General features: G+C 37.5%; 1 protein-coding gene across 1 annotated transcript; it reads left to right on the top strand.

Annotated features, from left to right (window-relative positions):
• Positions 1-4,250: 4,250 nt before the first annotated feature.
• LOC308696709 (NACHT, LRR and PYD domains-containing protein 1 homolog) lies at positions 4,251-9,265 on the top strand. Its single transcript, XM_081375603.1, has 7 exons — positions 4,251-4,415; positions 4,617-4,688; positions 4,890-5,034; positions 5,360-7,106; positions 7,512-7,589; positions 7,703-7,777; positions 8,034-9,265. The coding sequence occupies exons 1-7, from the start codon at positions 4,278-4,280 to the stop codon at positions 9,217-9,219; spliced, it is 3,441 nt and encodes a 1,146-aa protein (XP_081231729.1). The 5' UTR covers positions 4,251-4,277; the 3' UTR covers positions 9,220-9,265.
• Positions 9,266-10,681: the final 1,416 nt, after the last annotated feature.

Raw genomic sequence — 10,681 nt, 5'->3', positions numbered from 1 at the left:
TTTGAGGTTCAGAGTATTTTGTATTATTTTTTTCCACATTCATTTCTGTCTAGTACAATCCAGACTCTTGTGAAGATTCAGATGCCCCAACTCCTGTGAAGAGAGGACTCCAACTCCTGCAAGGACTTCAGATGAAGCAAACTCTGAATCAACATGCACCAATGCTACATTTTTATATATATCCAAATCATTCTGTTAACAACATGTATTCATTACTTCACTGAGCTCATTGTTTCTGCCTTAAATTAATAAATTGTTTTAGGTGAGACAGTATAGGCAAAAACACAGTTTTTTTCATGCACCTGTCGATTTATGAGATTTTTGGCTTTTCATAAAGTGTTTTTTCGGACTGGTGGAAAGGAAACATCCAAAATACACTTTTAAGTATTTTTTCTTGCACTTTATATATTTGCGTCTGTAGATTTGAATTACAGTAGGCTACATATTTTTAATGGCTGCGGAAGCCCTGAACCGCAACGTAAAAAACAAACAAAAAACACAACGCCTATAAGGTGATGGGTCAATTTGCTGGTGTCAAGTTGGAAAGGAAGAGACAAGGGGCCCTATTTTAACGATCTGAAACTCAAGTGTCAAAGCGCAAAGCACAAGTAACTTTGTGGGCGGGTCTTGGCGCTGTTGCTATTTTCCCGGCGGGATAAATGACTCTTGCGCCAGGCGCAAATCTAAAATGGGTTGGTCTGAAGTAGCTTCATTATTCATAGGTGTGGTTTGGGCGTAACGTGAAATAAACCAATCAGAGCGTCATCTCACATTCCCTTTAAGAGCAGGCGCGCTTGTTCTAAAGCGGATTCCTATTATAACGGCGGATTTGCCAGACGCACACCAGGAGCGGTTGACAGCCGAGGAGAGCAACGCTCTCGTCAGGGACGTTGGGGATGACCCACCCAAATTAACTTCGGTTAAAAAGGCATATGATAATTTGGGTAAATGTGTAAGCTAGATGTATGCTTTTATAATAAATTGTATATCTATCTATCTATCTATCTATCTATCTATCTATCTATCTATCTATCTATCTATCTATCTATCTATCTATCTATCTATCTATCTATCTATCGTAATAATGTATGATTTGCAAAAATGAAAACTGCTGCTTCTGTGTAGATGAGAGAATCAAAGTGTATGTTGTGCACATGCTACACTGATTATGGCCAAGCATGCACCCTTAAAATAGCATATGAATAACATGCGCAACGCGCCACTGACTTTAAACCATTTTTTCCTGGTTAGTGGCGCAACTGTTTTCTAAACCTGCAAAATAGCATGAAGGAACGTTTGCGCTGGAACACGCCTCCTTTTTTGCGCTGAACCGCCCAGGGAGCGCAAGTTCATTCCCTAGTTTAGCGACGTGCTTCTGTGGAGGAAAAAACGCGCTTTGCGCGGGTGCAAAATAGGAATGATACATGCGTCGGTGTACAAAGTCAATTGCGCTGGGTGCAAGATAGGGCCCTATGTGAATAAAAGCAATTTTAACAGTTAGAATTTTGAGAATTTTATAGAATTTATCAGTAATCATCCCTAATGAATATTTTTTTTAGGAAGACGCAGTGCACAATTTTTGCAGAAGGCTGCAGGGCAAAGGCAAAACAACAGAGGAGACCAGAGAAGTGCAGAACTGGTACAGGTAACGGAATTCAGTGTGATCTGTGGTCTTTTTTATTTTCTACTTTTTTATCCTCACATCCTGTTGAAACTTTACAGCAAATATCTTCCTGATTAAAATACAGTAGACCTAAATGTATTTCTCAAGTATTAACTGCACCCATGTACATTCTGTTTTAAGGGAAGTTACTGTAAACTGTAGAGGAGCCCAAGTTACTGTGTTACTGTACTGTATGATGTTTAAAAAATAGTGTTTAGAAAATAGTTTCTGTAATTTTTGTTCATTTTAAATGCCCAATAGTCGCCAGATGTTGTCTTGGGAGAAATGTTACTTCTTGTGGTCCTTGAGGTGGGTGATCCTGCTTTTGTAAACTTGGGTCTTATATATTCACAGTTAGAAACTCTGGTGGGAACAGACCCTTGGACACGCCTTTTTTGCACACTTCTTTCAAATACAGAACCAGGAAGCTATTTCAGTTTCTCAGCAGAGAGAGAGAAACCGAAACCTGCGTTTTGTATGTGTATCTCAGTTTTTGAGGCAGGTATGTCTTGAGATCCAGTCAGATACAATGGCTGGAAATATCCAGTGACCACTTCCAGAGGACACACTTTTTATGTTAAGTGTCTTTCTAGGAGCTTCACTTTATCTAAAAATGCTGTTGGATGGATTGGTCGACTGTTCTGCTGTGTGTATTTGTCTTTGCCGAAAAATGGCAGAAGCCAGTATTTGTGTGGCTGAGGAACAGGTCATCTGTCCAATCTGTCTGGATCTACTGAAGGAACCAGTGACCATTCCCTGTGGACACAGTTACTGTATGCGCTGTATTACAGAATCAGTTGCATTCTGATTATGATTCTCTTACTGAATATATTGCTTTTAGAACAACACCTGCATATGGACAGCAAAATAACGAACTAAATTATAAAATCATTTAACTGTTTAATGCTAGAATGCAAGATAAAGTGATTTGTACTAAATCTGCGCATCGAATAAGTTAGTGCTTTACATTTGGTGTAGTTTAAAGTTAATTTAAGATTATCTTTATTATTGTATGTGTAGTTTTTATAGGCTATCAACAACACGAAATAAAGAGAAGCACAAGACTGCCTCATCTAAAGAGTATTTGTACATCATGAGATTTCTATTACTGACAAGCTATTTAACTGACTTTATACAAGCATTAATATGAAGAAAATGTGTTAGACCAATGCTATCTGAGTGAGGTCGCACCAATTGGTAAGATTTGTAAACCGCGATAGGTTTAGGGGCGGGGTCAGGGGTAGGTCATCCGTACGAATTAGCCAACTCGTAAAATACGTACAAATTACTATTAAAATAATAACAAAATGTCTTAATCACTTTCTGGTTGTCAAAATTTGTGAAACATGTTCATGTTTAGCCTGTCAACTTTGATAAACTTAGATTTTTTTATAGAAATTGGTGTGGTTTAAAATTGGTAAAACTTTAAGAATGTGAACGCCATTGCAGACAAACTGCTTCAGAAGCAAATTATTAATGAAGAAATATATTCTGAAATCACACATTCGACTTCAACCAAAGAGAAAGATCTGCAGCATCGTGCGTGAAGGCAGCGTTGCTGTGAAAAACCTCTTAATCTCTATTCTTCGGGAAGAGGAGCCCAATCTTTTAAATGATTTGCATGTATCCAACTCTTAGCTTTAATCTCTAGTAAATGTGATTTAAACCCACAAGTGCAGAGAGAAATACATTTATATATATATATATATAGGTATGTATATATATATATATATTTCATTATATAATGCTGAAAAGATCAGAAGTTGATGTACATTGTAAAAATGTTTTTGTGAAGAGTGGGATACAATGTACGTCTCACACACACACACACACACACACACACACACACACACACACACACACACACACACACACACACACACACATACATACATATATGTATTCAAAATCATCAATTGTCAATAGAGAAAGAATGGAGTTACGACATCTACCAGAGACAATCTTCTGAAATTAACATGTCAAACCTTCAGTCATTGGACACACCTATTTTGCCCAGGTCTTAAGAAATCCATTTCTGGAAACACCCAGTGACTGAACACATTTTGCAGGGAGTGTCTTACTGGAACTTTTACTTTATTTAAGAATAAAGCGTTGTGTTAGCTGGAATGGTTGACTGTTGCGCTGTTTAGGCTGTTGTTGTTCTGTTGTGTGCATTTGTATTTGCAGGAAAATGGCAGAAGCCAGTTTTTCATGGGTTGAGGAGGATCAGGTCATCTGTCCAATCTGTCTGGATCTACTGAAGAAACCAGTGATCATTCAATGTGGACACAGTTGCTGTATGCACTGTATTACAGACTACTGGAATAAAGATCAGAAGGGAGTCTACAGCTGCCCTCAGTGCAGACAGACCTTCACTCCAAGACGTTTAGGTAAAATCACCATGCAAGTGCTGGAGAAACTCAAGATGACAAAACTACAAGCTACTCGTACTGTTTGGTGTGAGTGTGATGTCTGTACTGGGGACAAAAACAAAGCCATCAAGTCTTGTCTGGAGTGTCGGATATCTTTTTGCCAAAATCACCTCAAACAACATGACAGGTTCTTTCAAGATGAGAGACACTTTATGACAGATGTCACAGGACGACTGCAGGAGATGATCTGCTCTCAACATAATAAACTGCTGGAATATTTCTGTCAGACTGACCAGCTGTATATCTGTTACCTGTGTATAATGGACAAGCACAAAAACCACAGGACTGTATCAGCTGAAGCAGAGAGGAATGTGAAACTGGTATGTGGATATGACCTGAACACCTGAACATGATGTTTGACATAATTTTTTATGATTTTTATTTTATTAAAACTATGATCTTCTATCATATTTCTAGAAAGTAAAAACCAACTGTAATCTATGGCTGAATATTTTTGCTCACTATCTATAAATTTGGGTGATTTTATCAAAGCTGATTAAAACCTACATTGTTCCACACAGAGACAATTCCATGAGGGAATCGAGTACAAAAGGACGGGGTGTGAGAGTTTTCAAGGAGCTTATTCTGACCTGGTGAGTTTTGAAAAGAGCTGAAAGAACAGTTGCAGAACTACTTTAGTCAGTCAGAGGTACTGGAAAGATCTAAGTGAAATTATAATTTAAAAAATTTAATTTATGTTTAATATATGATATTCCAAAATAATGATATATATTATATGTATTAATGTATCTCTGAAGCAGATTGTAACTGTGAATTATTTTGTCTTCATGTAGAGTGTCCAGCCTCTCCTTTTCCCTTTTGGACCAGACTCACCAAGCATCACTGTCAGTTATCCCCTCTCTTTTGATGCACAAAAATCTGCCTCTCAGCTGAAAGAGAAACAAGATAGATGGCAAAAAGAGAAGATTTATGGAAAGGGTAAATTTAGGGTTGTTATTGTTTATATACATTTAGAAAGGAGTTTTGTACAATACTATGTTAAAACAAACAATAAGGCTTCACAGTTAACAAATATAACTCAACATAACTACACAAATAACTAGTCATGAAAGTGTCAGTTACAGCGTTTATTTTTTATTTTTGTTGAATCATATTTTTCTATTTACAAAGTATGTTTAGGATTGTTGCATAGAAAGGGATTGTGCAACATATGCACTCAACAACTTCCTTGTTCTACTTATTATGCCTTAGGGGAAACAGCGTTCAGCACACCTATTTTCCCTGTTGTATTTTTTTCATGTAGATTGGAGCAGCATGAATCTTCAGTACAGGACAACAGTCACTGACAGATGCAAGTTTGTGACAGAGTATAACCCTCTATATGATGAACGTGTGGAACTGGCCGCCCGTTACACTGAACCAGTGATCATTCAGAGGAGCAAAGAGCAGACTGAGAAATACTATTGTGGACGTGTGAGGTCTCCTCACGCTTCTGGAATAGAAACATCATCTCAACTGTTATCAAATGACAAGAATCACAGCATCAGAATAGACCAGCTGTTCAGTCCCGACAGTGACGGAAACACACCGAAAACTGTGATTCTCTGTGGTGATTCTGGAAGAGGTAAATCCTTCACGTTACAGAAGATCGTGTTGGACTGGGCATCTGGAGAACTTTACTCTGGACACTTTGATGTAGTTTTTCTGTTGAAGAGTGACGAGCTGAAGTGTGTTTCTGAGGAGATGAGCTTGATTGAGCTCTTGAGCTGGAGTTGCAGTTTAACATCAGATCAGATCTCACGGATACTAGAGTTAACACCAGAGAAAGTCCTTTTCCTCATTGATGGATCGGATGAGTATGTATCTCATCCTCCAATTAATTTCATGTTACGTCACACTAATCCATCCAAGAGAGCGCCACCTATGGTTATTCTTAGGAACCTGTTGAGGGGAGTCTTGCTGCCTGAATCATTCATGCTTGTAACTATGAGATCTATAGCTGATGATGCAGTGATGAATCTCCTCAAAGGACCTCAGCGTTTCACTGAGATTGTGGGCTTCTCTGAGAGAGGGGTGCAGGAGTACTTCCACAAGTTCTTTCAGGATGAGCAACTCTTCAAGATAACATATGAGAGTGTGAACGCCAATGAAGGCCTCTTGACTACTTGCTCTGTGCCTTTGCTGTGCTGGATGGTCTGTTTTTGTCTAAAGAAACACTCAACTGATGGTGAGGTTATGTTGAAAAAACTAAAGACAACCACCTCCATATATGTTCACTTTGTGTCCACTCTTCTGAAGCATCATGGCCAGAGTCAGTCTGTCCTCACCATGCTGAGGAGTCTGGGCCAACTGGCAGAGAGAGGAATACAAAATCAGCAAGTCTTTTTTGATGAAAAGAGTGTGGCCGAGACTGGCTTAGATGCCGCCACGTGTCTGTTCTTGTGTAAAGATTATCTTAATGGAAAACAGAAACGGGAACCAGTGTTCAAGTTCATGCACTTCAGCTTTCAATGGTTCTTTGCTGCTCTTTATTGCATCTTGCTTGGTGAAGAAGAGTCTTGGTTGAAAGTCGGTGATCTGTTGAAGTTGATGGGCTCAGCTATAGTTGAATGGCTATCTCTAGAAAGAAGATCAAATCCCATCCCATCATTTCTGCTGTTCTTCTATGGTCTCTTAAATGAGGAGGTGATCAGCTCACTCTTTAAAAAAATCAAATTAACTGTTTCTCACATCATAAAACTGAGGAAAAGAAAACTGAAGAAAACACTGAAGCAAAGAATTCTTACAATGGCAACATGGCATGGATGTGAGCTATATGTTTTCCACTGTCTGTTCGAGCTCCAGGATGAGGAGTTTGTCAGGAAAGCTCTGGAAACTCACAGCTTCATGGATCTGTCTTGTATTTCCCTGAGGAGCACAGACTGTTGGGCGCTGCTGTACTGTCTTCAGTTCTGTCCACACATCAGAGAACTGAACCTCATGTACTGTGATTTAACAGCTGATAAACTCAAGATTCTTCAGCCAGCACTGTGTATGTGTGAGACTCTGAGGTCAGTGTGATGCATGGAGAAAGGCTTGAAACGTAATTCATGATTGATTGAAACTCTTCTAAAAATACAAATAATTAATATTTTTTACCTAAATAACTTGTACATGCAAGTGTGTCTGTGGTATATGGGTCAGTGACATAACAACAACAATAATAAAACAGGAAATATCATTTACTTTTTTATACATTAAATCAGAAAATTTGCTGAAATTTTCTAACTCATATGAAATCAACAAATAATGAGATCTCTAAACAGAGGTATTTTAAAATAGATGTTTAAGAGATTTCTCCTTTATCTTGGACATGCTTATTTGACATTGACCCAAATATCATATTTATGTCATGGCTTAAATATTTTATTCAGCAAAACATTTAATTTCTAAATGACTTTTGTTTTTGACTCAAGTTTGTCAGTGAAAACCCTCCCAGAAGCTGAAGATTTGATCAATATTCTTGGTGGATCAAAAATCTTGAAAGAGCTGAAGTAATTTGAACAAAAACACCTACTTCCAATACAGCCATATGACATTTTTAAACAACTAATAAATGATTGAATTTAAATAAATAGTTTGAAAAGTTATCTTCTCCTGTGACTAGAGTTCAAGAGGATGAATACAGCGCTGAGAGTCCAAGATGGACGCTTGATCTGTCAGTCACTCCTGGAGAAATCTTGTGAGAAACTTTTTTTAGTCTAATGCCTTATTTTGTAAAGCAGATTAAAACCCCAAAACAAATGATAAATTACTTAATTAGGAATGAGGATATAAATAAAAAATGTACAGAACTTTTATTGCTGAAAATATCTGAAGACATTCTGATCTGTTATTTCATTAAGTGGCTATTGAGCTAATTAAGTCTTTTTTTAATTTAGTTTATAAAATAAATGTGACATTCCATCTCATTTTATCATAAGATCTCTGTTCTCTAGGCTGAACGTCTCTGAACCGTCTGCACTGGATCTTCACCCGCTCCCAGTGTGTCAGTCTTGTGTTCACATTGTGGACTGTGATCAGTGGGTTCAGGTGGAGCCGTCAGTCTGTACAGATGAAGGAGGGTCAAAGTTCAGGATCAGCACTCAGGCGGGTCGATTCGAGTGCAGCAGGACCAGAATGCGATGGGTCTGTGCTGGTGACGTCACTCTCCAGTATCGTGCAGTGGATGGACGTTTCCTCAGTGAAGAGCTGGAGAGGCTTCAGTGTGAGCGAATTGGTCCAGTGATCGATGTGACCGTGATCTCAGGGAAACTGGAGGAGGCCCATCTGCCTCATTACGCCTGTTTAGCAGAGTCTGACCCCTCTCTCAAAGATGCTGTGAAGCTTCTCAGCAAAAGAGATGAAGGGATATCTTTACAATCTGTAGAGTTGACCCGTTATCATGCCAAAATACTCCAACCATCCTTCTCTCTTACAACTCTAATCATGAGCTGGTTCACACAGTGGGAAGAACACTGTAACCTTCTTCTCTACATGTGCTGTAAAGATCCTCTCATTCTTCACATCTACTTTTTTCCAGTGAATGACACTTGTTCAAAAGAGAAAGTTGAGCAGAATGAAAAATCAAGTCATCCGATCAGCCATCCCAGACCTGACAGACCGTTTCGGATGAAAACGCCGCACCTTCTTGAGGTTCCTGGTGCTTCTGTTCATCCTGTAGAGGGGATTTCATTTAGAACAGATATCGATCCAAACTTCTTTGAGATCATGCAACATCAGGATGGTGACGTACAGATGAATCTTATCAGAGAAGAGGACAAGAAATCTGTGTGGACTGCCACAATATGGAAAGCCAAACTTGCACAGTTAAATCAAAGGCAAGATGAGCCGCAACTGAATTCTGAGATTGAGAAAGCTCAGTTTTTTGATAAACACAGATCGGCTCTCATTCAAAGGGTTAAAAACGTGAAGAGCATTGCAGATAAACTGCGTGAGCAGAGAATAATTCATGAGGAACTATATTCTGAAATCACACATACTAATTTAACCAGTCAGGATAGTGTGAGAAAGATCTGTTACACGGTGCATTCAAGTGGTGTGATTGCAAAAGTTAAATTCATTGTGATTCTTCAGAAACAGGAGCCTTACCTCTTTGAAGAACTGCTGCATTCTGATTCTTAATGAATCTCTTAGAGAATTTATTGCTTTAGAACAACACCTGCATATGGACAGCAAAATAACTAACTAAATTATAAAATCATTTAACTGTTTAATGCTAGAATGCAAGATAAACTGATTTGTAAACTGAAAAGAAATATTAAAGACCCCCTCAAAATCAAGTTTTATATGTGTATGTGGTGTCTTTAATATGCTTAAAGACAAAGTATGTGCAACCAATCACCAATCACGTCAACTTGTGGTCGGGCTTTAACACATCATTAACTGCAAAGCAGTGGAGTCTCAAGAGAAGCAAAGTTATCCCGGTATATTTTTCTGTTGATATGAAAAATCAGGTAGCCAACATTTAGCAATATAGCCGGTGAATTATGTTTATGATGTATATTACGATGTTATGATGAACTAGCCTATATGCTTCTCCACTGACATTCTAAGTTGTTCAAAGTGTTTCTAAGGTTGCTGATTTTTAGAGAGCAGCTGTCTGACTCTGAGATGGTGAACGGGAACATGGTTTGTGTAATAATTTACAAAATGATTCATGTTAATGTTATAAATGCAGCCAGATATGTTCATACTGTTTGTGATAAATTTACTTTTTGTAACACATCATTTGAAGATACTGAACTATTATTTTTTATGACACTTTCCTATTTATTTTTGGATTGATTTTAAAATAGACATGACAAAAAAATTAACAAAACTCTTAATTTAGAACCTTATGACATTTTACATTGTTTTCAAAAAACATATTTTTCAGAAAATGTTCATTATTAATTTTTTAATTATGTTGGTAAGTTGACAAAAAAAAAACCCAAACTCAAAAGAAACCCTCATAAATTAATTTTGTAATCCCACATATACTTTGAAACCCTTTCAAACATGAGATCACAAAACAAAAAGCTTATAAAAACAATACAAAATGTAGCTTTTCAAAATTATGTAACTGCCCTAATATTATATAGCACTTTTGTATCCCTATGTTAATTTTTCTTTTAGTTGCTGTTATTCTCTGTTCAATACAGAACTGTAGGCTACCTACTTTTTGCATTGTACTTTTTGCCTACTTGTCTGATTCTTAAAAAAAAAAAAGAAAAGTACAATATGTTAAAAAATAATGAGTTTTATTGAACATTCAAGAATGAAAACCTATTTTAGTACACTCCAAAAACAAAATCATGACTTCATAAAAGTGCATAGTACTAGGACCCTTTTAAAGTGACAACTGCACTAGTAAACAGACGAGCGGAGCGCGCCGAATAATACAGTAGAGATAGCGCTTTTCATGTGGTGTAATTTAAAATTAACTTTATTATTGTAAGTCGCTAATGGCCTAATAGTTAACGCTAGGTGGTGATTGGAAGTAAGTTAGATTGCTTGGATCTTTTTACAACGGGGAGCTAGCAAATTCACACAAATAAACAACTGATAATTTACAACAATCGTATTGCATCTGCAGATGCATTGT

The sequence above is a fragment of the Scardinius erythrophthalmus genome (genome assembly GCF_964197995.2).
Source record: "Scardinius erythrophthalmus genome assembly, chromosome: 9".
In the NCBI taxonomy this organism is placed as follows: domain Eukaryota; kingdom Metazoa; phylum Chordata; class Actinopteri; order Cypriniformes; family Leuciscidae; genus Scardinius; species Scardinius erythrophthalmus.
The sequence above is the reverse complement of the archived record's forward strand: the minus strand, read 5'-3'. Positions and strand labels throughout refer to the sequence as shown.

Excerpts from the sequence above, each read along its gene's own strand:
- LOC308696709 (XM_081375603.1), top strand. The coding sequence starts at position 4,278 with ATGATCTGCTCTCAACATAATAAACTGCTGGAATATTTCTGTCAGACT. Across the intron at positions 4,416-4,616 it reads CAGAGAGGAATGTGAAACTG|AGACAATTCCATGAGGGAAT; the intron begins GTATGTGGATAT and ends TGTTCCACACAG. Across the intron at positions 5,035-5,359 it reads AGAGAAGATTTATGGAAAGG|ATTGGAGCAGCATGAATCTT; the intron begins GTAAATTTAGGG and ends TTTTTCATGTAG.